The sequence below is a fragment of the Acinonyx jubatus genome, chromosome B3 (genome assembly GCF_027475565.1).
Source record: "Acinonyx jubatus isolate Ajub_Pintada_27869175 chromosome B3, VMU_Ajub_asm_v1.0, whole genome shotgun sequence".
NCBI lineage: Eukaryota > Metazoa > Chordata > Mammalia > Carnivora > Felidae > Acinonyx > Acinonyx jubatus.
The window spans coordinates 100097059-100124070 of record NC_069386.1 but is presented as its reverse complement, the minus strand read 5'-3'; the positions used below and the strand labels follow the sequence as shown (position 1 = coordinate 100124070).

At 47.6% G+C, this 27012-nt stretch overlaps 2 protein-coding genes across 7 annotated transcripts in view; one reads left to right on the top strand and one right to left on the bottom strand.

Moving 5' to 3' along the window:
* SAMD4A (sterile alpha motif domain containing 4A) overlaps positions 1-27012 on the bottom strand; it is a 214006-nt gene that overhangs the window by 10646 nt on the left and 176348 nt on the right. For all 5 annotated transcript variants that reach the window (XM_027065747.2, XM_027065750.2, XM_027065748.2 and 2 more), the window contains 5 exons: positions 21580-21913; positions 18998-19083; positions 13687-13805; positions 8956-9157; positions 7493-7619 (listed from right to left, as the gene is read on the bottom strand). In XM_027065747.2, coding sequence (XP_026921548.1) covers positions 7493-7619; positions 8956-9157; positions 13687-13805; positions 18998-19083; positions 21580-21913 — 868 coding nt within the window. The remainder of the gene's footprint in view (positions 1-7492; positions 7620-8955; positions 9158-13686; positions 13806-18997; positions 19084-21579; positions 21914-27012) is intronic.
* The window catches only part of GCH1 (GTP cyclohydrolase 1), a 140633-nt gene that overhangs the window by 101281 nt on the left and 12340 nt on the right, over positions 1-27012 (top strand). Inside the window, exon 5 of one of the 2 annotated variants that reach the window (XM_053224472.1) lies at positions 19172-21053. The exons of the other annotated variant lie outside the window; for it this stretch is intronic. Within the exon in view, the coding sequence (XP_053080447.1) occupies positions 19172-19291 (120 nt within the window). The 3' untranslated portion in view covers positions 19292-21053. Of the gene's footprint in view, positions 1-19171; positions 21054-27012 lie in introns of those variants that run through there. 2 annotated transcript variants of the gene reach the window in all.

Genomic DNA, 27012 nt, shown 5'->3' with positions numbered 1-27012 from the left:
CTGATATATTATGTATTTGCTTGCTGCTTGCCCCCAGTTGGATTTTCACTTCACTGGAGCAGGACTTGGCTCTGCTGCTACCTGCGCCTAGACCTGGCACCTGGAACTTGGCGCATTTTTGCTTTGTTACAAGGAAATGGAAACCACAGCATGGCGAGTGCCTCTTCTGAATCCATGACCGTGCCAGGTGCCCAGTTCTCAAGCGAGACTCAGAGAGGCCAAGTGACTTGGGAGGTTAGCTCGCTAACACAAGAGCCCACAAAGGTCTGATTCCAGAGCTGGTACTGTCCTGCATGCTGCAGCAACTACAGGTGCCTGTCAGTGCTCTCAGCCTCTAGCCACTTAGAAGGGCTGAGATGTCTGCTGTGGGGGCTATCACTGCCCAGGACAATGCTGTGTGCATTCTAATCACAAAGCCTCCTTTATCATCTGGACCCTCCCTATCTCCCCAGGCTCCAGTCCCTCATCCTCCCCACCCCTTCTCCTCCTCCTCCCCCTCCCCCTCCTCCTCCTCCCCCTCCTCCTCCTCCTCCTGTTCTGTTGGGGCCCTCACTGTCAGTACCTCCCCCATCCCTCATCCTGGGAAGCTCCTGAGCATCTTTCACTGGCTTGCAGACTTTTTTATTTCCCATAATATACCCAGCCATGGTCTTCTGGCATACTTCATACATGTCTATTGAGTGATGAAAAAGATGGAACAAGAAATAAAAGGAAAGTCTGACAACTAAGAATTGTGAAATCCTATGGCGGGAGTGGGGGTGGGGGCAGAAAAATCAACAATGGGATATGTTCTGGGGGTCTGGGAATTTTAACACTGCCACTGTCTTCATATGTGACCACAGGAAACTTCGCATCATTGTGCCTTAGCTCTTCCATCTGTAAGTAGGGAAAGGATCCTGGTGGCCCAAGCTTCAGGCCAGTTCCTTGCTCCTTCGAATCTCCACCAGGGGGCACTTGGGGCTGGAGGGCAGGATTACAAGTGAGGTTAGGTTGGTGGTTTAGTGGGATAGGAAGTTGAAACCAATGGCTAAACCAAAGTATTTGTTTTCCTTGATTAGCTATACATTTAAGTTTTCTCTGCAATTGTGTTCCCCATTACTGGCTAATTCACAGGCAGATGTCATTTCCATTGTTTAAAATTCTCAGAGTAAACTGGCAAAATGGATCAATATGAAAAGCACTAGGGAGCAGATAGGGTTCTTTCTGACTCAAGTTCCAGCCAGCATCAATGGTTTTGAAAGGCAACTGTGCCAATTTATGAGCAGACAGAGGACGATCAAGCTTCCCAGGAAGCTGGGAGCCAGGGAGAATTGAAGGGTCTTTCCCACCCCACCCACTGTTGCTCTCAGAGTAGGGTCGGGGCAATTAGACAATCCAGAGGGAAGAGTATTTTAGTATTTTCATCCATTCATGTGAAAATCATATGCATGCAAAATTAGCAGCCTTCAGGGTGTGAAATCTATAAAATAGAAACACAGTTTTATATATAGCCAGTTAGCAAATATGAAAAAAAAAACCCTCAGCAATTATAACCATCCATATGCTCATTGTAAAATTTAGTTTACTCTCTAGCACTCCCCTTTAAACAAACACTGTGGAGAGATTTGGATAAATAAAGATGCTCGACATTTGGAGAGAAGTGTTTCAGCTGCAGGATTTCTTGCCAACACGCAGCAAAATGCCATATTCTAAGCCTAGGACTGAGTGTTTCAAAAAGGGGGCTGAGAAATGCAGGGCTCTCCACTCTAGAATCTCCAAACCTTAGTGGCTGCTCTTTTAGGTTGAAAGTTGGCATGGTTCTTTTTATCTTTCAGCTCTTCCCTCTGGTGCGCTAGGGTGTCATGACCCCCCCCACCACTCTCAGAGTGGCTCTGAAAAATTCTGAGTCTCAGGAGAAGCCCATATGTTCACACTCCAGAGTTTCCTAATAGTGTGACTTTTTAATTGTGTATTTGATAAAAACAGATCTGTGGCATCTCCCCACACATACAAGACAGAGGGAAACCAGCTGGGTGGATAACAGCTTCCATCTCAGGCTAGAAGCCCTCAGCCAAGTGTGGCTTGGGTGGGCAGAACTCTTAAAGCCCGAGAGAAGCATTTGGGCAGCTCCTGCCACCCAGGTACACAAGAACCAGCAGGCCAGCTCTTGCTGTGGCTGCTGTTAACCCAAGGGCTCACTGCATTTAGCCTGAGCTCCCAGCTGTAATGGACAAGGCAGACGTAGTTTTATGTCTTCAGTAAGGTAAAAAGGAAAGACTAAGCCTTCTCTGCTGTTGTGTGCAACAGGCCTGTTTCCTTAGCTCAGACGGTATCTCTGAGAACTAGGAATTTTTCCCCTATCAGACCATTCCAGTATTTAGTGAGGATCCCCTGTTCTAGGATGCCCAGGGTTTAGGCTGATGTGGGACTTTCTAATTGTGCCTTTCCAAAAGTCCCATAAGTACAGAGCCTAGTGCTCAGGCCCAGGGTCAAGAAGATTCTGGAAGGGGGGTGTCTGGGTGGCTCAGTCGGTTAAGCATCCGACTCCGGCTCAGGTCATGATCTCACTGTACGTGAGTTTGAGCCCCGAGTTGGGCTCTGTGCTGACGACAGCTCGGAGCCTGGAGCCTATTTCAGATTCTGTGTCTCCCTCTCTTTGACCCTCCCCTGTTCATGCTCTGTCTCTCTCTGTCTCAAAAACAAATAAACATTAAAAAAACATTAGATTCTGGAAGGGAGCAGCCACCCATTCCTAATGAAGTGCTGCTGTTGGGTCCACCTGGGGGGAGGGGGTGGGGATGTGGCTTTTCCTTGGCAGAAACCAGCCATCCCAGCTGAGTGTCTGCTATGTGGCACCTATGGTGCAATTCTGCAGCTCTCTCCCAGTCCCTGAGGCTGAGGTAAACAGGCCAGTGTCTTTAGTACTTTATAATAATAAATGGAGTATTCTAGGAAAAATCTCTAGAATCCCAATTTGCCAATGATAGTTAAGACCACCTGTTGAATAACTAGGAAGGCTTCAAGTTAAGTGAGAAGTGGGATTGCTGGGAGGAGAGAATCGGGGAGGTTGATGAGGATGGGACAGAGGATGGAGAAGTGGGATCTGGACTGGATAAAGGGAATAAGGAAGAAAGGGAAACAGGGAGTATGGGAACCAAGCAGAAAGGGGAGGGCAGTAACAGAAGGAAAAGAAATCAGTGTGGGCAGGGACACTGATCATTGCAGAGACAGTCATGGCGGTCATGGCGGGTGACAGAGGAACAGGAGTAAGTCAGTCGCACACCCCTGAGTCTGCTATGGGGAATGAAGCTTTTCTCTGGTGGCCTAATTCCTAAACCTGCAGAAGTTTGTGCTGTAGAAATCCTCTGGGACCCACACGTTCATGCAAAATGATGAGGAGAATATGGTATAAGACAATATTGTACTATCTTGCCCCAGATTGGACTCTCTGAGTTTAACTTTCAGACGCAGAACACAGGCCCAGCTGGGTTCTTAGCTGTGATACAGCTGATTCATTTACCAACCTCCCTGTTATCTGCCAATCCTGAGCAGGACTGTTTGCCTTGGCTTACCAGAAGTCAGAGAGCAAATGTGCATCAGATACTTTAAGTGGGTCCCTGTTCTGGTCACTTCCTCTGCATGGCAGTCCCTTCCATTCCCCTAATGGACCTAGTGGGTGGATGGTAGTCTTCCTTTCCACACTCTTTCAAAAGGTAGTTCTCTGGAAGGAACCTGAAACTTCCACTGAGGAGGAAATGAATGGTAACAGCTTTGTGCACTGTGCTTCCAGGTGTGCATCATTCTGATTGTGGAAGAAATACAGTCATGAGCTGGTGCATAGGGGAGGTTTGCTATGGTGAACAGATATATCATATCATGAAATGCTGCCCTGTAAGGCCCCTTATTCATCTCCCATCTGGACAGTCGAGCACCAATGGTAGTTTGCACATGGTGTTGTGCAAGGGAAGGAAGAAATCCCCAGAATGTGGCTCTGTGAGGCTGCCTAACCTACCCTTCCCCATACTTTTCTTTTAAAGTTGGCTTCTGGTCCCTCTGCCCTTTCTTGTCAGGCCCTCCAGATGGTTAGGAGCTTTGATGGCCTAGTGTCACATCAGGGCTGTTTTGAGATCCTCTCTGACTGGATCTCAAGGGTTGGCTGAGCCTGGGTCAGCAGGAAAGATCTGCTTCCAAGGTAAGGTAATCACTCTCCAAGCAATTTTCAAACGAATTTTCCAGTTTGGAAAACACCCTGCCTTTTGGGGAAACATGATGTCACTCACCAGGCACGACACTTGTTTTGAGCTCAAACAACCCCTCTGGTGAGTTTATCAGATCCCCTCCCCCTTGCTCTGAGAGGACCAGCTTAGTGCTTCGTACTCACACCGGAGGCCATTGAGAGGCAGCAGTCACTTAACGGCTTTCCTGGTTTGTCCTGGGAAACATCTAAAATCTGTCTGTGTGGGAGTAAATTAAAAAGCCACCCTGACATGGCCTCCTAGGGGTCCACAAATCCTGTAGATCCAGGAAAGACGACATTATCTTGCAGATTCAAGCCAGGTGACTGATCGGTTGATGCAGAAGTTGGGGGCTTGTTCTAGCCCCCAGACTTTGGAGACATTTAAAGTCTTCCACCATTTTAATGGAAGTATTTAAGTTTACAGAATTGAAACTTCCTTAGAATGTATTATAGTTTCCAAGATTTACCCATATGGTTTAAAATGGATGCTCTGAAGACCTCTAATGGCCAGGAGGAAGCCACTATGCTATACTGTAAACACAGTTTTCTAAGTATTTAATTTGGGGTTGATTATACATCTCTATTCCATTTTGTGTTCACTACTACTCCTACTTGTGTAAAGATGAAAGCCACTGGCTGCTTTTCAGATTTTGACTCCTTGATATGATACTTATAGTTTAGTCCCGCCTGCCCCTAGATCCCTGCCTAGTTAACAAGGATGTGCTGCTCTGGGTGGAAGGGCCCAAGAGACCCCGTCTATCTAGGACAACTTCATCTGGGTCTGGCTATGGCAGTTAGATGGGCCTGCCCTATGAAGGAGGCTGTCTCCTCAGGAAGAAGCAAGAGTTCTGGTTATGACTTCTGGTCTTGAAAACCAGTGTCTGATCTGTAAGGGGCAGGGATGACCTTGGAGACTGAAGAGGAGCATCCCTCTGCCCATGACAGTGACTTTGTGCAGCCTCTGTTCCCTTTAGCCAGGGATCCTGAGTCATGGCTGTGCCCTGCCTCACCCTTCATGACCATTCCCAGGAAGAGCCGCCCAGCGTGGGCTGAGTGTGCTAGTCAGGACTTAGGAGTGGCTCCTGCCGAGTACTCACCAGTGTATTTGCAGTCAGGAAATCTGGAGTAGCCCTGTCCCCATGCCTTGGCTATTATTAGAAATGCCGGGGTTCATCAGACCCTTGCTGGAGGTGGGTTTGTAATGCTTATGCTAGAGGCTAATTTAATCCCCCCTTTCCAAAAAAGTCCTCAAGCAGTTTCTGGAATGCTAAGTCTAGCATACAAAGAACATTTTTAGAGACTTCTGGGTTAACTACCAGGAAAACTGAAAATCCTTGTAAGTAGCTGCCTCTGGGAGATGAGACTGTGGGCTGGGAGGGGGAGGGGAAAGGGGCAGTCACTTTTTCTTAAAAGCCCTCCTGTATTATTTGATTTTTTAACTATGGGAATAACAGGCTTCATGGGAAGAGCATGCAAATGATCTTAGGGTCATAGTTGCCCTGAGCATGAGCAAGCAGCTCACAACTGCTCTACAACAGCAGAGGGGAAACAAAAATGCAGGTGGGAGATCTGTATCTACAGACTCAAACAGTCTTCCTAGGGATGGCCCAACTCTTCCTGGTGGGCCTGGTCTTCCCAATTATGACAGGGAGAATGTGGGGAAAAAGAGAGGACTGAGGACTTGGAAGAGAGCCAAAGGAAGGGATAAGAGCTTTAGAATGGAGCAAGGAGGCTACAAGTATATAGGGATTGAAGGAGAAGGAGAGTGGTCAGCTATGCTAGGGCTCCTGTGAGGCTATGAGGTAGCTGGGCTGCAGTCCCAGGACTGAGGTCAGGATGAAAGATCTCCTTGTACCCAGCATGTCTCCCAATATTGTCTAGATTCTCTTATTGGGAATGGATTACACATGATTCTGCACCAAAACAGAGACTGGGACTAAATGACCTAGGGAGAAGACCTTCGGAGTCCCTAAATTTTATCAAATATTTCTTCCCAGAAAGTTATAAGTATCAAAACAGAGAAAAGGAGCTTTAAAACAAAAGTATGCAAAGAGGAGAGGTTCTAGAAGTCAAGAAGCAACCTCAAGCAAGCATCTGGACTGTCGTCCTTTCCTGACACACCTTACCTTGTGGTGGCTGCTCACTTCCCTTCCTCCTCAGTGTCTCCCCACCTCCTCGAGGCACACGCCTGCTCAAAATCTTCCATACATTCCTCTCTGAGAATGGCTGGGGCCTGAGCTCCTTGGCCTTGGATTCAGAGCCCTCATCATCAGCCGTAATCTTTCCAGTTCCCTTGGTCTACTCTCTGCTACTTCAGTCTGACCCTTTGACTTAGCCACGGCTTCTGGAACTCACTGAGATAGTACAATTGCAGTCTTGCTCTCTTCACTCCTTCTGCCTGCAACTCCACCCTCCTCTTTCCACTTCACTCCCTGTCGCCTGAAGCTCAGCTCCAGTTCCAAGAAGCTTTCTTGCCCACCCAGGCCACAGTGACATTTCCTCTCCTTAAAGTTCTATAAGACTTACTGTACAGAGTGTGTCTACTGCCTAGGGTGGGTGTTTTCCTATAGGTACAACATCCGTTCCTGATTTTCCTGCCTAGAAGGTCACCTAGCTAGATACAGTAATTGCTTCCATGGCTTTATAGGACTCATGGAGTCTTAAGAGGTCACTGTCTGCATAGATAAAGTGTGCAAGCAATTGTTGTCTGTGCATAATTCTGGCTACTCTGTTTTAGGAGGCTCATGGTGAGACGTGCAGCTGACTTGAAGTGCACCAAATTGCTCTTTAACCAAGTAAAGGGAAGATGGCTGGTCCAATAAGTCATGTTTGCAAGGCGCTCCCAAACCAGGGGAAGTCTCTTTGTGCTAATGCTGTCAAGTTTTCTCTTTCTCTGTCTCACTTCCTGCACATCCCCCCATGTATACACAAAGTACACACACACTACACATGGAACCCCTCCCAACTCCCCCAAATAGCCCTCCAGTGATAACTCTGGTTTAATCAATCTAGAAATATGACTAGTATCAAAAATATCCCCGTCAGATTGCAACCGACTCTGGGGCTCCATGTGCTGGCTCCCAGCCAGCCAGCCGCTATTCATGCTGGCAAGGCACAGTTTAAAAAAGGAAAGGCTTCTATAAGCTCAAAAGAATGCGTGGTGACAGTCGAGGCTAAGCACTTTCCGGCTGGGTTCACAGGGGCATCTATTTTGGCGTCCTGGCCTCCCCTGTGTCAGGGGGAGGAGAGAGGGAGAGATCAAGTGCATGGACCTACCTGGCTGCTGGAACATCAGCATATTCTGTGGAGAAGTGTGCACAGGCAACGAGCGGGTCCTTTGGACTGAGCTGTGGGTGCGGCTTGGCATGCTGTTGCTGCCCCCAGGATTGGCAAACCAGAGGTTCTAATGAGAAATGCAAAAGGGGAACCATTAGTCCAGACAGGGGAGGGGGTGCAGAGCAGGGCTACCGGCCAGAATTCAAGAGGCAAATACCCCTGGAGAACTCTTTGCTAACTTCTGGAAAAAGGCTTGCAGGCTACCCATCTGCATATTTATAGAGAGGGGGTTTAGATTCCATTCATTTTTATCCCCCTCTCCAAGCCCCGGGCCTCTCTAAGCCCCAGCTTAATCTGGACAGCTCTCTCCCTTACTATCTCCAAAACTCTTTTTATCCCTTTTGTTGCCTTTGCTTTTCCTATCACTTTTTTCAGGGATGGGAAGAGTTCTATAAATGTTTGCAACGAAGAGCACAAACTATTTCAAGGCTCTCATTTGATTTTCCTTTTGAGATTCTTACAACTTACTACAAAGCGAGGGGGAGAAAAAAGAATCTTTCAGCTGGCAACGAGCTGGCACACTTAGCTTGCGTTTATTATCACGCGGGTGTCCTAGTGGTGACTTCCTCTTGAACTGATTTGGGGCTTCCCACAACAGTCAGATAGTGGGGCTCTCTCATACCTTGTCCTGTCCCCTGGGGCATAAATGCTGCCCATTTTGCCTGGAGCTGTTTTCCTGTTTTTAAACCAATCTGCCATCCCTAAGTTCCTCATGACAACCCAGGCCCACTTGTGTCCCTCTACTCCCAGCCCCAACCTGCAGAGCCCCACAGAGCTGGGCACACAGGTGCAATGCATTGGGTGGGGTAGGGAAACAGGACTTTGGGGTGAGGAGCTTTGGGACGGAAGTCAGCTCTATGCCACATAGCAAAGACCTCTGGGCAGCCTGGCCTTGAATAGGCAGAGAATGTTCCAGCTCTCCCTCTGGTAGCCTCTCTTAGGCTCCTCTTTGGATTCTCCACCACAGCTGGGACCGTGACAAAGGAGCTATCTTCCATGAATAAAAAGGCTGAGAAAGCTCCTTAGATGCTCAGGTTCCTCTGGAACCCAGATCTGGGAGGTGTTGAGGTCTGCTGGGTCAGGTAAAGGAGCCAGGCAAATAAAAGATAGGTCTCGCAGTGCTTCCTCAAGGCCCCCATGTGCAGGGCCCACACAATTAAAGGTTAACGTGGTTATAGGGCGTCTTAAATAAATCCACATGAAGCCAGGTACAGCCATGTAATTGCTGTGTCTCCCAGAGAAACAGTGCAAACAGCTGGTTCCCTCCCAGCATAGGGCCACATGTATCTCATTGCGGCCTTCCCTTGGCCTCTCCACTCACCTCGGGGGTCATGTGGGGGTAGGTCCTGAAGCCTCAGGCCCTGAGCCTGGCTGCCCACCCTTCTTCTTGGGGCAGAACAAACCTGTCTTCCTTGTTTCATGATGGCGGGGTTGGCTGTGGTGTTGCGCTGGGTGGAGCTGACAAATCCACTGGTACCCAAGAGGCCAAGGCGGGCAGAAGGGACGTTCCGGGAGGGGATCTGGTACTGGCGTGGGTTCCGTCTGCCCATACCACCGCCTACAGAGCTGGGTGTCGGGAGGGAGTTGGACTGCCCAAAGCCGCGACTGTGAGAGGGAACAGAGAAGAATGGGGAGACTGTCAGTCACCCTTAGCCCTTCCCAAACCCAGGTTGCCAGTGGGATGCCTCCTTGGAACCTGCCTACATTTTGACAGTCGTGAGGTCTATCTAGGGGCAGGGGGTGGTTCTGTGCCAGGAAAGGGCTATGATTAAAGTGACAGCTAAGAGACATCCGAGAGTGACTATCATGTGCACCATCCTGGGACTATCACGTTAATTCTTCAGTTCTCATGACAACCCTACGAAGTAGGTGCTCTATCCTCTGTTACAGCTGGAGAAATAAAACAGGGAGCTTAACAATTTTGCAGAGGTCACACAGACAGCAGGCGACAGCGCTGCAATATGTGCCTAGGAAGTTAACCAGGGTGCTCTTCAGCTTTCTTCCGTGCTGGATTCCAGGGCCCTGAGCGCTCACTTGCCCATCAAGAAGCCACATAGCACAAAAGCAGCCGAGCCAGGATCAGTGCTCCTTCCGTCACACCACAGTCTTTCTGATGTCTGTCTGTATGGCACACTTGGAGGGAGTAGCCAGTGAGCCCCACTAAGATGTAAGCTCCAAGAGAGAAAACATGGTGTCTGTCCTCATCAGTCCTGCATGTCCCATGCCTGAGTCAGCTCCTGGTACAGCAAGTGCACGTTGAATGAACGAATGAATCTCTGTCATCATGATGCTTCTTCTCCCTGTGGAAAAGCTGACCCCACATCTGGGGCTCTGACTCCCATGTTGAGAGTAGGGAAGGGGAACAGAGATGATGATGTTTGCAAGTGCTCCAGACCTAGGATGCTGACAGCTCCCCACTCCACAGACCCTTCCTGCAGAAAGATCGGGAGTTTGCGTGCTTTCCCACATGGACCTACGCAGGCTGCCAGGGACCCCTGGCATTGCACTCGGATGCTGTACTCCCATTGCTCCAGTGACCTCAGCGCCCAAGAACTCATCCTCTCCAACAATGCCTCAGGTTCTGGGAGGGTACACAGCAGCCAGTAGGGTTTCAGGAACCAGCACATTCCTTCCAAGAAGAGTCAGCTTTAGTCATTCACTGGTATTTAACTCACAGTGCTTTACCTCCAACAGCCACAAGATGGAACAGACTTGCTTTCCCAGCCACACAGGGGAGGTCTGTACCAAACCTGTGAGGAGACTCCAGGAGACAGGGCTGACGTAGTTTAACCAGTTGAAGATGATTGGGGGCAGGGGTGCTGTAAAACAGTCATTTCCTGAGAAAGGGTTGTGGGGGGTGGAGAGGGGCATCTAAGCCATCAGCACTGTTAATCTCAGAGAATGTTTTCTCTTCTTCCCAGAATGCCTAAATTTCCAAGGGGGAAAGGGGGTGCGGAAGAGAATTCCATGGGTGAGCTGGCTGCAACTGGTTTCTGGACTTGTGTCTTTCCACTTCCAGGTTTTTGTGGCCAAGGAAAGGATTCCTGATTTCTGTCAGAGGCTCATCTATGTGTGGTAAGAAGGACACTCATGGGTTCTACGTATCTAGCTCATCTTTTCCCACCTCCTTCTTTTACTAGCATTAAAATTTTTTGGTTTGAAAGAAGAAATTTGGGCCAGGAGGGGATAAAAGTAATTTCACGTGATCTAGGAGACCTCTTTTGAGAAGGACAGTCTGAGATCCATGACAAGTGGAAACAAGGATCAAGTGATTTTGTTTTTTTTTTTAACTAAGAAGACTAGTCCTTTGGTTTTTAGAGTTGGAATATTGGCCACCTGGTAGATGATTCAGTATTCTAAGACTTCTCCTTATTTAGTGCAGATAGCTTTTTTGCTCATTTTCCTTTTCGGTTGGATTTTTAAAAAGCTATTTCATATGCAAAATACAGTAGTCAGTGAGTGATGCTAAAATGATTTGTGCTTCCAGGAAGGGCAAGACTATATTCTTGAGCAATGTGGGCAGAGGATGCTGCTATGGGACACTTGGTCACTGAAGACAGGAGGGCTCTAGGGACTCCTAAAGTTAGGATGCATGAGTTGGGCTGTATGCAGCAGGTAGACCCCAGAACATTTTGGGGTCAGGATAGATGAGGGGGCAGTATTTGGATAGGCTACCTTTCTAATGTCTGTGGGGCCCTACTGTGACATACTTAGTTGGTTATTACAAAGCCAGGGTTGTTGAGGGTTGCCACTTCTGGCAACCAGAGTCAGTGCTTAGGTTACTTAAGACCACTAGGCTTAATGACATAATCATTCTCTCTGGGGAGAGAACCAAGTGACACAAGTAAGTTTTCATTCCTCATCCTTTTTTTTTTTTAACATATTTTTTAAAATTTTTACTTATTTTTGAGAGAGAGAGAGTGTGAGCAGGGGAGGAGCAGAGAGAGGGAGACACAGAATCTGAAGCAGGCTCTAGGCTCTGAGTTGTCAGCACAGAGCCCAACACAGGGCTTGAACTCATGGACCGCGAGATCATGACCTAAGCTGAAGTTGGATGCTTTAACCGACTGAGCCACCCAGACACCACTCATTCCTTATTCTTTTACTCTGCCCACCTCTGCTTTCCTAAATCTGACCATCTGATTTCATTACGTTGAAATGCGTGAAAAGACTGAGAAAATAACATTAATAAGAACAAACTAATTGGGGATTTGTGATAATTCATGCAGGGGCTGGGCTGCAGTTACCTTTGTACTATGGGAGGAACAGGTCTTCAAAGCAAATTAATAGGATAAAAAGGTCTCATTAATAGCATAAAAAGGGGTAATATAAATGAGAACAAATTATTTTCTAGAGCCTTAGCAACTTCCAATTGAACATCCACAATTGATGACTGAATTTATTCTTATCAATAAAAACAGGTCCATCAAGATTCCAATATGGCAAACCTTGGGTAGCCCAAGACAAACGTTAGTTAATAACACTCTGGAGAGGTCAGGTTTAATGGGAACTCTCATATGGACCAAGGACAAAGCAGAGCAGACAGAGGCAGGGGATGACAGTCTTGAGAGAAGCAAATAGCTTAAAATCTCTATCTTTATCTTTATCCTCTAAAGTCCTTCTTCTCCTTGGAACTTGTTTCCTGAGGGCTTGGTGTTGGCAAGAGGGTCTGGAACCTCATCCTCTCACTTGAGAGAGATGCACTGTTGCCCTTATAAGGAGAGCAAGCCTGGGAAGGGGGTAGTCCCTGAGATGGGAGGCCTATGAGCAGACCTTGCCTTTTACCTGGGCCCCTGGCAATCCTCAGGGTGCACAGGTGGTCCAGTCCATCCCACCAGGAAGGGCAACCCCAGAGAGCTTGGAGACAGGGAGCTGCCATAAAGAGGGCTGCTCTTCCTGACTGTTTTTTCTACACATCAGCTGGAGTCTGTGAGAGCTGCCTGGCATGTGGCATGTACAATGGTTAAGAGCACTGACTCTGCAGCTGGTGCTGGCTTGCCTGGTCCAAATCCTGGATATCACTGCCTACAGACTCCTCTGTAAATTGAAGTTAATAATAGCAACTCTACCTCATATGGTTGTTGCAAGGATTATATGTATTAATATTCCTAAAATGCTTAGATACCACTTGGCACATAGTACTAAATGTTTGTTTAATAAATAACGGTGTTATATATGCTAGAATATGATAACACTTCAATTTTTACATTAATCTTTAATGAAAGGTTTTCATAAATCCCAACTATCCTTATCTCCCTTAAATAATGTGAAATAGTGATGTTTTAAGGCACACTTATGCAAATAAATGCCAAAATTTTTTAACAACACAGAGCTTCTCTATATACACGAAGAAATGAATTCAGAACTTTTTAGGTACAAGTGAAAAAATTATCTGCTCATGTTTAAAAATGTACAATAGAAAGTTGATTTTTCAGGATGTTTGTACATCAGTCTTTTGTCTTCCCCCAACTCCCTGTCATTGTTGAAGGCTTTACCCCACACCCCCCTTGATTCTTCCCCTGGATTGTCACTGTAATTCACCTTTAATATGCAATTGGGTTCTTTAATTTAAAACCAGATTAAGGTAATGGGTTCTAAAGTACAATGAGGCTTATTTTTAACTGCATCCAAGAAGCTGAAGCACTATGAAAAATCAAGAGTGGTACTGCTCCACTCTTAGATTGCAGCTCAGACCAAAATAGACCAGCACTGGGCTCTTCACCCTGCCACCAACTATAATTAGCTAGTCTGCAGCTAGAAGGAAGAAAAAATGACACTACCTTGTAAGGTGCTAATAGAACCCATTTTTGTCCTTTCAGGGCCCCCTCTTGTGGATCAACCACCAGTTGTTTTGTGGGCATTCATTAAATCATACCCGTCCCCTCTGGACTAATACTGTCATTTTGATCATGTAAACTGAGTTACAAAAGATCATGTTCAGTTCTTTTTCTGGGCATGCTTTCTCTCCATAGCCTTTTCCCAACCCCGTCTGTTTAAGGGATCTCCAATTCCCCACAGGGCATCCTTGTGGACAAGGAATGATGATGCCTGCCATAGTCCTGCCCAGGAACCCAGGCAGGCAGTGAAACACCAGGGAACCACCGTGCATTAAGAAGAACAAAATCCCAACATACTTTCTTTGCTGTCGATATCCTGATATGTCTAGAAGGGTTTTCCGAGGGAAAGACCGAAAGAGCTTCTGCACCTGCTGTTTCCATGACAACAATCTTTTTTTCTGAGTCTCTGTAAATGCCTGTAAAAACAAACAGGACTTTTTAATGGGTGGCGCAGCCTGGCATTAGAGGGAGAAACATGCAATTAATAGGGGGAACATCGGAGTCTCTGGCAGTTGCCTTTTCTTCACCTGCTCCCTACTTGATCCAAATGGCAGTCAGTTTCACTTGGGAGCCACCTGTACCAACAATGCAAGTTATTTGTCATTGGAGGTGCCTGGTAAAGTACATGCATTAAGCTTTTGACAACCCTTGTTTTTGGTTGCATTTCTGGCAGATCCATACTCACTTTCCCCTTCCTCCTGACTCTACTCTGGACTCTACAGATTAACCAAGAATGAATTGCAAAATGGACTGTTGAATACTCTGGCTTTTGCAGGCCCCCTATGTGTTCATAATCAATGGAAATGCTAAACCACTTCAAAAATCAATCTGCTTGATGGTGTGTGGTCACCCTGGAGTGGTCTTCAGGGTTTCAGAAAATGGAAGAATAGTCTCTGCTATGTTATACTATACTATACTATACATCAGGATAGGTGCACTGGCAGTTTTATAGGGCATGGGGCTTTGCTGAGAAATCTCTAGTTAAAGGATCCTGTGCCCTACAAAACCCCAGTGCACCAATCCTGACCTAAATTTTGCCTAAAGTTTAGGAAAATCGGTAGATCTGATGCCTTCTCAAATCCTTTTTAGTAAAATTGGCATTGAGGGGGTGTTTTGCCTGCTTCATAACACATTGACATCTGTATTATGCCTTCTTTTGTGTATGCTGAAGTCCAGGGAAAGACTTTATAGGGGTTATGAGTCCCTAAGGCAGAGACACTCAAATCTGTGTTATATTAGAATCCCTCAAGAAGACCTAGACCCTTTCCCACATACCTAGAGCCTGATATAAGAGATCTGGAGAGGAGTCCAGGTGATGTTTGCAACAAGTGCCCTGGTAATTCTGCTGCAGATGGAACACGGACATTTGGCATTCTAGATGGTTTGAGGACCCTGCGTGCAATATAGAAATCCCCTGGCGGGAGACTAGAACGGTGGCCCACACCCTGTGGGAGACCCATCAGCTTTGATTGATTAGCAGTAACAATGATGGAGATAACATACCCATGTACTTTTGTCAATAAGACAGAAAATCCTTTAAGTAGCAATAAACTATTACTTAGAGTAACAGACTATATGACTACTTTCCATAAAGGAAACTGATTCCTTAAACAGAGAAAAAAAAATGACAGCTTAATTTTCTCCAGATGACATTTAATCTTTAAGGACCTAAACACAGGGGAGCTATGTGAACAAAAAAGCAAAAAGATGTTAGCTATATTGCGAAAAAATTATTGACTTGCAAACCCCTTCCTGCTGGATGACCTTAGCCAGACACATTTAAGGATATCCACTAAAGGAGGTCTACCCAACCCAGAGATTCCATGCCTCATTAAAGAGGTGCAGACACTGCTTAAGGTACATGGTAGGATGGTCTCATGGTTACAAGGTAAGGACATGGTTCTACTCTGTGGTCCCTTCTCATTTGTTGGTAATGCTTGGTGAGTGTCCACCTATACATGAATGTCTGAAAACTTGAAAGGCAAGCATCGCTGCTAGACTAATAAAGGGATGGATAGATTCTCCTTTTGACTGGCTTATTCTGCCAAAGTTTGAGAACACAGGATGCAGGTGCACTGATCAAGATGACTTGGGGAGGAGAGTCCAGCCCAGTTGGTTGGAGGAAGGCTCTGGATGGATACGGACAGGGTTTGAATCCTGCATACCCTTATGTGAGTTCCTTTACCTGAGACTCGGTTCCTTCTAAAAACCGTGGATAATAATATCTCCCTCAAAAAGACGTAAGGATTAAATGAGACAACACATGAAATGCAATTAGAATACTTAGAACATACCTGACTGTTAGTAATGGTTCAATAACTGCTGCTCATAGATACTCTAGCCAGGGTTTTTTTGGTTGTGCAAACCAGCCCTTTGGTGGTGGTGTATGAATGTTTGTCACATATGGTATTTAGCAATCACCTTCAGCCCCCAACAAATGATTTCAAGTTGTCAAAACTGTAATACCGAGCTGGTCTAGGGCCAGCCTGAAGGACAGCTGGCCTGAGTTTCCAAGTGACAAAGGAGGAAATGGCTTACTTTATAGACATGCATTCAAAGTGCTTCCAAGGACATTTCCAAGAAGGTGGAAATGTTTATATCCCACCCCCCGGCCCCAGAGAGGTCAGCTCATTCATTCAACACTGGCACCAGGCTCATTTAGTTCTGGGTTGCAGATAGAATCAAGCCCCTTAGCCATGCTGAGTGAGTGTGGTGGCCACTTCTCAGTCCTGGAGGCTGCAGCTGGGAGGCACAGAGAGGAGCTGGGTCATGGCTGGCAATGAGCGATTTCCAGAAGCTGGTCTCTGTGTGTGTGTGTGTCTGCAAAGTAGCACTCTATCATGGGAGCTCCACTGTCAACTGGGATGGCTGACACATGACCTCAGCCATTCCACTGGCAGCTCTGGGTTGGGCTGGTAGCAGCTTCCTCAGGGACTGGAGGGGAAGGAACCTCCACAGTACAGATTGACATAGCCAGTCAGCCACTTCCGAGTCCTGTGTCACGATCAGGGACAAACCAATGAGTCTGTATGGAAGAAGATGGCTAGGGTGTGCCCCACAGCTTTTGTGGGATTAAAAAAATGCTCATAAAAGGGGCAAGAACTCCTCTCTGCAGAACCTCCTGGAGATGGTGAGGAGGCAAGAAGCCAGGGATTATAATGCAGCAAAGTAGTCTCAGAAGTGAAATTCAGAACTTTCCTGTCCTCCCTTCTGTTACTCTAGGGAGTTGGTCCCTTTGTCCCTGGGAGGAAGGAAAATGTCTAGGTTCGGTCAACATCCTGTCCAGTCAGGTAAGGAATAGCACATTCGGGCTGTGAAAGGGAGTCCTGTTTCGTGGAGCCCAGGTATAAACCTCAGCCAGGATGGAGACTGCGTGCTTTGACAGGGCCTCACAGGGAGGAGGTGTTCTGCCCAACAGAATAACCGAAGCCTGTGGAAAATTATTCAGACACGTTTCCTCTTTCTTGAACTAAAATAATAATAAAAGGTCTTGCACAGCATTTTCCCTTCCAAAGCAGAGTACAGTCCTCTCCATCCGGACATGAATTCAGGCAAGCAGACATAGCATAACCCCCTTTCTGCCTGTGACTCCCACCAGCCACAGGTCCCTCTACTGCAGTCGAGGCCTCTTGCCAGCAGATGAGTCCACATGGTGCCATCTTTGCATTTAATCACTTGGGCAGGCAGGGAGAAAAAAAAACTAGGCATTTTCTAAATATTCTAAGGAAATGGAAAAGAGAGCCAGGCTGCGCAAGGAGGGCATGCACAGTGGCACGAAAGTGAGAAGCATCAGGCCACAGCTTTGGGGCTGGTGGAGACCAATTAGGAAGCTTGTGCACTGTCCAACGGAGGCAGCTGGAGGGCTCATTATTTTGTCTTGCGGGCTCAGCAGACTTGAGGCAAGATGGAAAGTAACTTGTAACTTGGTTACAAGTATCCTGAAGGTTTGGTGTGAGTGTGGGCATGGCAGAGGATGCAAGGTTCTAGTTCCTTTATATAAATTTAAATCCTCCCCTTATCAGTCCCCCCCAAACTCACTCCAAACATACTCCCCCCCCCCCCCCCCCAGTAAGACACAGAGCTCTCCAAATGCTGTTCTTTCTGCCTGGAGCGCTCCCACCTACGTAGGTGAGTCTTTACCACCAAGACCCCAGTTTGCCTTTCAGACCTAGCTTGGGGACAGTTCCTCTGAGGAAAAGCCATTTCCGGTTCTGGATTTGGTGGCCCCGCTCCTCATCTGGGCTCCATAGGATGCCAGGACAGCCTTATCCTCATGTATGTGATGACCTGGTTTCCTTTTGTCTCCCCTGCTACCCTCATACCATAAGCTACATAGTCAGGGATGGGGTCTGGGTGCTTAATAAGGATCTGTGGAATGAATGAGTTCTAAAATTCTTCAACACGTTCTTGCCTTCTTTTCTTCCTGTTGCTTTTTGCTGGCCAAAACAAGTAGGGTGACAGGATTGCACATAGCAAAGAGTCAGTTGGGGACTGTGGAGAGGGACACAAGAATTTGCTCTGCTGAGAGAGGAAATAGCAAAAAGGAGAGTTTAGGGGACACTGTGGGTCAGTGGCTGGGAAGGAAACCCAGAAGGAGACCATAACCTGTACGTGACGGGCGGGGGGGAGTCAGACTACAGAAGGGTGGGGGCCCAGGGAACTGGCCTTTGACAGATGGGCCTGTGTGGCAGCTGGCAGGGTGAGGGCAGTGTGAGTGGGGCAGTGGGTAAGGGGGACAAACCTCTGTGCCAGGTGTCTCCCTTCACTGGGGCCCACTGCACTTCTGGGGCTCTGGCTGCTAACCTGGCAAAGGTGAGGAGACTTGGGGGCCTTTGCCACCTTATTCTAACGTTAAAGTCCCAAAGAAAGACCTCAGTGCTAAGTTTTTCCAAAGCCTACACTGTGACTCTTGTGTCTATGACTCTTTGAGGGGGTGCTCCCAAGAAGCTACTGGAGTCTTGGGTCCGAGACACAATCCCCTGTCCCCACATGGGCCTCAGGGCAGCTGCCAGGGCAGGCGGCTGCTCCGGCCCAGCAGTGTCCAGGACCCGGTCTGCTCCATCAGGAAGATTGCACTTGCACTGAGTCTAATGGGAACACCTCCAGCCGGCCTCAGTCCTCCTTCAAAAGGACATGTGGCTCAACACAATTCCTATAAAAATCACAAATCAGACCACACACAAACACATGATTTTTTTTTTTTTTTTGCACACTCTCTCACCCTCCCTCAATTTTCCCTGAGCCAAAAGACGAAATGTTTCAACACAAAATTTTAAAAGGACTTGAAAACGCCAAAACTAGGTGGCAGGGTTGAGTGTTAACCACCTCAGGCTCGGTCACTCAGGGATTCTTCCAGAGCCAGAAGTTTCTCTCAGGCATTCACCCTTACATCAGAGCTCAGTCTAGATGAATCTCGACACCAAAGTCACATACAGGCTGTGCTTAGGTTTGAAGCCACCATAGCTGGGTTCTGCCCAGGCTATGATTAATGCCTGTCTACCCTTCAAAAACAAGTTGTTGGGAGACCCAAGTGATCACATCACAGAAACTCTGAGAACCATTTCTAAGCAATGAGAAAAACAGTTTTGTGAAATCCATTACTACTCACCTCATGAATTAGACACTTGTCTATGAGCTGTAAATAGGAACTTATATTTTCCTCATCAGGTCTGGAGACCAAGAGCTGTGTGCACACTGTGAATTAAAAAAAAAATAGAAAAGATGAATTAGAAACATGCAAACCCATTCTAACCCCGGAGATCTGTCTCTGATTTCCTTTCAGGACCAATATTTTGAGAGGTATGTGTGCCTGTGGCTTTACGTAAGGTTCACAAAAAAGGCCAGGAGGCTCCTCATTCCACTGAAGTCAAAGGCTTGGTCACCACAGGAGCCCTCGCTTTGAGAAGCCCCTTCGCTTAATTCCAGGCATACCATTCTATATTAAGCCTTCTGCAATCCAGCCTGAGACACTCTGGGAGAAGAATGCAGCCGTGTCCTGAGCTCTATCTTTGAAAGAGGCTCCTTTGGAGAAGAGAGTTCAAAGGCATCAAAGACCATCAACGTTCTCAGAAAGCAGTCTTCATAATTTGATGAATGAACTGTGCGCCTCATTTGGAGGAATGAGTCTGGCACATCTTTTAGGACATGAGGTGTGTGGGCACACACATGGGCAGGAGCCCGCTACTCCGTCATTGGAGGGTTATTTTCTCAAAGTGGTAACACACCTTTATACACACACAAGTTCACCTACACACTCAAGAAACTGAAGCAATAAGACCGAGCAGAGTCAGTCAGCAAGGAGAGTGCACACCCCCACTGGGATTCTCATGACCCCGATATCATAGCCCATTCTAATCTCATCCTAGAGGCGGTGATGCTCTGATTTTGACGGGGGTGTTTAGAAGGCTGCGGTAGAGGTGGTTGGACAAAAGATGTCAGAAGTGAAAATGCCTTGCACTCAAGTAGACCAAGCTTGAAACCTGGGCATAATGATTCCTTTCTCTTCCTAATCCTGAATAACCAGTGTGTCACAGAATCCCACTTATATCATGTCTTTGCACATAGATTTTCAGTACAGCATTGTTTGTAATAACAAAAACTTGAAAACCACCTCAGTGTCCATTAACTGGGGTCCTGTTAAATTATACTTTTTGCATATAGCGGAACAGTATGCAACGTTTAAAAAAGAATAGGGTGGTGATACCGTATGGATAGAAATATTAAAAGTATATAATATAGGAAAAACTAGCTGCAGAAAAATGTATAAACAACACCTGTTTGTGTGTGAAAAGGATTCTCATGTGCTTGTATATGATTAGTACAAAGTTCCTGAAGGGATATTCTAAACCTGTTTATAGCAGTCACCTCTGCAGAGGAAGATGGCAGGGCTTGGGGGACAGGTTATTTTTCACTTTCCATCATTTTGTTTAGTTTTGATTTTTTATGTTGAGCATGGATTTATAATTTATTTGAAAGTAGCTAAACTGTAACAAGTAGCCATGCCAGAGAAGTTCGGGTCTCCGAGCCCATCAGGGGTTACACTCAGGTATCCACTCTCACATGTATCTTTACCCAGGGGGTCATCTGTTCTAATCCCACACTGTGAAGAGCCCCCATCGGGGGTGGGAGGTTGGGAGGTAGAGAGAGCTAGGAGGTGAGTGGGAGGAGACCAGGGACCCACCCTGGCCATCTCAGCTCAAAGGGATGATACAAGTCTCCTCTGAACCAGATTCCTATGGAAGTAAGTCTTTTTTTTTTTTTTTAGGATGTGGGCACATGGGAAGTTTCTCACTGCACCTCTAAGACTCAGGTGTCCATTTCTTTTGGTAAAAACTTGGTTTCTTTAAAATGATCTGGGGGGCGCCTGGGTGGCTCAGTCGGTTAAGCATCCGACTTCGGCTCAGGTCATGATCTCACGGTCCGTGGGTTCGAGCCCCGCGTCGGGCTCTGTGCTGACAGCTCAGAGCCTGGAGCCTGTTTCAGATTCTGTGTCTCCCTCTTTCTCTGACCCTCCCCTGTTCATGCTCTGTCTCTCTCTGTCTCAAAAATAAATAAATGTTAAAAAAAATTAAAAAAATAAAATAAAATGATCTGAAATATTGGACAATAAAGAAGAAAAATTGTTTCTTCTTCCCAAAGGAAAAGTACTGGCATTCACTGCGTTTTTAAAATAATCACACTTTCTTGTGGGACACCCCGTGTAAGCGCAAATTATTCTAGCACTGGACCTTTCAAAGATAATCACGTAGTCACTGTGCCACGCACGGGGGAGGTAGAAAGAAAGCTCCTACCCAAAGAATCACATGAGAATTCAGTCTGCCCTCCAGACAGGCACACAGCATGGCTATGGTGCCTTCAAAGAGTAGTCTGTATTAAGTAAGGGAAGGGCTGACTTCCTTCCGCCCGCAGGCCCAGAGGCCCAATGAGCACTCACTTTGCTAGGAGGACCCGGCATTGAGGGAGTGGAAGAGAAAAGGAGACAGGGTTAAGGAAGAGGCCTCTGGGGGTCAGAGAGATTGGAGTTCAGTCCCAAATGACAACCTTTGAGCCTCACTCTCCTCATCTGTAAATGGGCTAATGGCATCTACCCTGACAGTTTATCCAGCACCCTGGAGAAGCTCCTCAGGAACCAGGAGCTCTGATTAGTGGTGTTGAGAGAACAATGGCGGAGGTGGGAGAATCAGGCTCTACCTTTCCCCATGACACGTGTGAACTGCCCAGGGAGATCCCCCTCCGGCAGGGGGGCGACGGCCAGCTCCCCATCACAGCTACTCAGCTGGTGTGGCTGGAGCCCACCGCTGGCCCCAGCGGAGGCGGTGGCTGTGGCACCAGTGGCTGCGGCACTGTCTTTGCAGTCAGGGGTCTGGCCCTCAGGGCCCATCAGTGAGGGTGGGTGGGGGGCCTGGGGCTCCCGGCGGCAAGCCTCGGGGGTGGTGCTTGGGGAGCTGTAGGCCTTGATGGGAGTCAGGATCATCTGGTGCAGCTCCTGGAGCGGGATGCGCAGGTTGCCCCCTTCGATGATGTCCTGGACGGCCAGAGGGAGAAGACTTTGGTTAGGGACAGCACTGGGGGTGGCCCACCTTGACGTCTCCCTCCCCCTGCCCGGAGCTATTCCTAGGCGGGACTCACAGCTGCTGGCCCCTTCATCCCAACAGTCTTTGGAAATGCAGCCATTTTATCATTCTATTATTAGCCCGGTAGAAAACTTGGCAAAATACGGATATGCATAGTGAGGAAAATATACATCACCTGAAAATCCCACCATCTAGAGGTGATCACTAAAACGATTTTGTACATTTCCTTCCCTGGCTTCCTCAGTGAATTTCTATAAAAAGCATTTATATATTTTACATGCACACACTTTAGAAGCTGTATAATAAAGCTGGGTCATGTGGTAACTTCCTGTCCTGTGTAGGATGAAGGGACCTGCTCGTTCACACCCTCAGCCCACGACACAGGCACCACAGGGCAGTGGTTAAGAATACAGACTCTAGGAGGGTGCCTGGATGGCTCAGTCTGTTAAGTGTCTGATCTCACTCAGATCATGATCTCACGGTGTTTGGGATTGAGCCCCACCTTGGGCTCTGCCCTAACGATGCAGAGACTGCTAGGGATTCTCTCTCTCTCTCTCTCTCTCTGCCCCTCCCCTGCTGGCTCTCTCCCTCTCTCTCAAAACAAGTAAAACTTCAAAGAATACAGACTCTAGGACAGATGCTGGGGTTCAAATTCTGACACTACTGTATGACCTTGGGTAAACAACTTAACCTCCCTGTGCCTATTTCTGTGTATAAAATAAAGATAACATCTGCCTCAATGGGTGGTTGTAAGGATGTTAATATCTGTAAAGCTGCAGGTCAGGGTCAGGTTCCCATGTCATGTGCTTCTTTGTTAGTAGGTATGTGTCGAGTGCTGTGATGAACTGGGCACTGTCCTAGGCAAGAGGTTATGGGGGGAAGAGTCTTTGTGGTTCCCTTGGGGAGTTTACAACCCACCCTGAGATGAACATACTGCGCTAGGGTGCAGGCCAGGGTGGCTGTGAAGGGATGCTGTCTGAGGGGGTGATGTTGGACTGGGAACCCAAATGAATGTGGGCATGAGGACCCTGGGAAAGCGTGCCCCATGCAGAGGGCATGGTGAAGGCAGAGACTCTGAGGTGGGGGCATGCCAGGGTATGTGAGGAATAGCAAGGAGGTAGAACAGGATGGGGAGAGGAGAGAGTGAGGAATGAGGTTTCTACTGGGGCCTGAGCATGGAGGCAAGGAAGCTGGGAGTTTTTCTAAATGAGAAGAGACTTCAGGGGAAGTTTTGAGCAAGGGAGTGACATGTTGTTGAAGTTTCATTCTGGAGAGAAATATGTACAATATATGTGTATACAATACAGTTGACTCTTGAACAACATGAGTTTGAACTGTGTGTGTCCACTTACATGCGGATTGTTCCGATAAATACAGTACAGTGTTGAGAATTTACTGATGATTTTCTTAGCATTTTCTATTCTGTAGCTGACTTTATTATAGGAATACAGAATATAACATATATAGCGTACAATATATCTTCAGTAAGGCTTCCAGTCAACAGTAGGCTATTAGTAGTTCAGTTTTGGGGGAGTCAGAAGTTACACATGGATTTTCAGCTGCACAGGGGAGGAGTCAGTGCCCCATGTTGTTTAAGGATCAACTAAAATTGTACATAATATAAATGATTTTATATGTTGTATAATAAAATTGGGGCATTCTGCACATACAGTTTGATATACTGGTGGTTATTTATTAGGAAAAAGAGTGAGTGCTGATTCTGGTCGACATTTATCTACGTGCCAGATCCTCACAGAGGCACAGGACAGGCTCTGACGCTTGTGGCTGGGTGTCAGGGCCTGGGAATCATTTTTGGCATGGAGAGCAGTCCGGCCCTCTGCCCCAGTGCTGCCCAAGTGCTTTTGCAACAGACGTCTCCTTGGGACCCAGGAAGGACACTGACAATCAAGGCCCTGATTACTAATGAAGTATTTACTCTTCTGAGAGCACAGAATGGCAAAGACATCATTTCAAAAGCCTGAAGCATGAGTACCAGTCCATTCCTGGGTTCCTCTAAGAAAAACTGCTTGATGGTGTCCAGGAACACAAGCCCATGGAACACGATCACCTCTACACCCAGACTTTCCGATCAATCGATAGCACATTGGACTTCCTATCAATTGATTAGAAAAAGGAAACTGGAGGGCGGCAGTCTTGAATAGGCACGTTTCAGTTCAGGGCAGCAAAACACCAATAGCCCAGCCCCACCATTGGCGGGAACCTGCTTTGCTCAGGAGGTTGGAAGCAGAAACTTAGCCTAGTTGGCACCCAGGGCCATTGAGTAAAGTGAAATGCTAAGTAGCCATCAGAATTGTTTCAGTCCTGGCCAGGGCCACTGTCCAGCCTGTTTTAGAGGAGAGCGTCCATTTTTCTTTTAAAGAGGAGAGCTTGAGAGTCTACGGCCTTCCTTCTAAACCTGGCAGACATGGCGTGGGGAAGACTAGCTTGCTGCCTACGCCAGCAAACCTGAGGCAGGAGTCATTCCCAGTTTTCCTGCTGCCCAGACTGGACCAGTCTTTTCCAGAGTCTAGATGGAGTCACGTGACTGGTCGCTCGATTTTGGACTTGGTGATCTATCAGGGCAGGGCATATGAGGCAAGCTAGCTGACCCATGCCAGGAGAGCACCTATGGCCTTTCCTGATCCAACTATGTGCCAACTGGGGTGGGGGGGATCCCTGCCTCTAGGTCCTTCACTTCCTGCCAACTGCCTAACTGGCACCTGGGATGTGGCGGCTCCTGATCCTGTCCAGCCCCTGACTGGGGTGGGGGGGGGGGAGGGGGGAAGCAGAAGGAGAGAGAAGGGATGAAGCTTCCTCACTGAGTGGGAGCTGAGTAGGCAGAGCTGGCTGGCCTATTTGGGAGATCACATGCATCCCTGCCATGCCATCCCACGTGACAGCTAACACAGAGGTGAGCAAATGCATGCTCATGACATTGTGTCAACTGCCACCAAACAACCCTCACTTGGCTCTTGTCACATGCAAAAAGGCTTCTGTAGTTACTCAGTGATGGAGGAAGGGGATTTTGATTATGCTAATAGCTGAACTCTTTGGAACAGGAAACATACACTTGCCCCAAGTTCAAATCTTACCTTACTCCACTGGAGACAACCACACCAAAAAGGAAGCCATAAACCTAATGAATAATGATGGACACTTTCTGTCAAATATAACTTATCAGGAATCATGCAGAGTTTTTTTTTGTTTTGTCTTCCCCCATAGACTTGAAGCCACTGTCTCAAAGAAAACACTCGGCTAACAAGTTAACAATGCCCCTTATGCCAGCCTTTGTAGGGTTACATATCTGACTCTTCAGAAATCAATTCCAGAACTCAACACTGAGTGCCCAAGTTGAGAAGGAAGCTAGAAAATGGCCCAAGTGGGACCCAATCCAGTGTCCTCCAACTAGCTGTGGGAATTAATTCTCCATGTTGACAAAAATAGGGAACCAACCCAAGTCTCTACTGATCCTTCAGACCATAAATATACTCCTACATTATAAACACAAAGAGGCAAAATGAAGCTGTCTGTTCGCTAATGTGCCTAGCCGAGGAGCTCATGGCAGAGGGAGCTCGAGGCAGAGGCCTCCACGAAGGCCGGCCCACCAATGCCAGCAGTCAGCTCTGGTGGCACAGCTCAGGGCCCATGCACAGGACAGGAAGCTACTTGCCAACCCCTCATCTGGCTTTCTTAGGTCTTAGAGGAAGACTGGTTTGAAACCTTTCTCAGGGCACGTGACAGCAGCAAGGGGCAAATCGTCTGGAAGACAGAACTTGGGCAGCCAGTGTCTCGACACTTACACACTGACCATGGTCCCATCCTTCCCCCAGTGTGAGCAGACCTGGACCTCTTGCACAGTAGACAGCACTCCTGCACCTACTTAAATCTACTCCCCTGCCACCTTTCATTCACCACACTCCAGCTGGGCCCAACCAGGAGCTAAGCACTGTGAAGCATCAGGGACCTAGAAACAAATACAATAGAATCCTTGCCCTGAGATGCTTACAGTTTCTGGGGCCCATACAGTGTGAGCATGCAGCCAGGACAGGGAGCTGTGGAAACATTGTGTGCGTGTGTGTGTGTGTGTGTGTGTGTGTCCTTTCTCTGTGCCAGGTTCCCAGGGAATAGTTTAGCTTCATCGTTTGGGAATTAGTTGAAAAAGGACAGTGAATAAAAGCATGTGAAACATTTTCGTTATTAAAGATCAATGTTGAAAAGTTTGCCCCAGCAACATTCTAATCTTTCCTTTTTCTTTTCCACCAAACATCTTGAGAAGTCTGTACTTCCTTACCCCGTGGCCTCAACACCCATTCACACTTCTGGGTTCCTGAGTTTCTGCTTCTATCGCTCCTTTCTCCTTGTATCCCTTCTCATCATGGCCACCAGTGACCTGCTGGCAGCCAGTTCCAGGGGGCAGTGTTCAGTCCTCACTGTAGGGGACACATCCACAGCACCTGATGGGATTTGCTCCTTCAAATGCTTCTCTGACCCCCTGGGTGGGCTCAGCCTGTCACTGTTCAGTCCCTCCATATCTTCTGGATGGTGCTTCTTGGGGTCTGTCCTCAGCTCTTCCACTTGGCACACACTTCTGGAGGAGTCAACTGCCATTATGCACAGATGACCCACAGATGAGTCTTTCAAGGCCTTGTGGACTCTAGCCTTGTTCTTCTGGCCACTAATTTGCCTTTTCTGCCTGGGTGTCCCAAAGGCACCTCAGACTCAATCTGGCCAACTGAACTCAGCCCCACTTCTCCAAACCTGGCAACTCCTGCTATATCTGCTGTTCCCAAATGGCACGGCATCAAGGCCACTGCCTGGACTTCTGCTAAACGACCTCTCTTATCCCTCTCCACCCTCGCGGGCCCTGCCTTAGCTCCAGGGTGCACCAAGTCTGGCTGTAGGTTCCTAACGAGTCTTCCAGCCAGTGTCGGCCCCTCCGAGGTTTCCCTCTTCGTCACCACTGCAGAGTGCTGTGCTTCATCCCAGGAAGATTCCCCCACCTGCCTCGGTGACGACACTGATCACAAGGGATTTGAGAGCACCGGCCGTG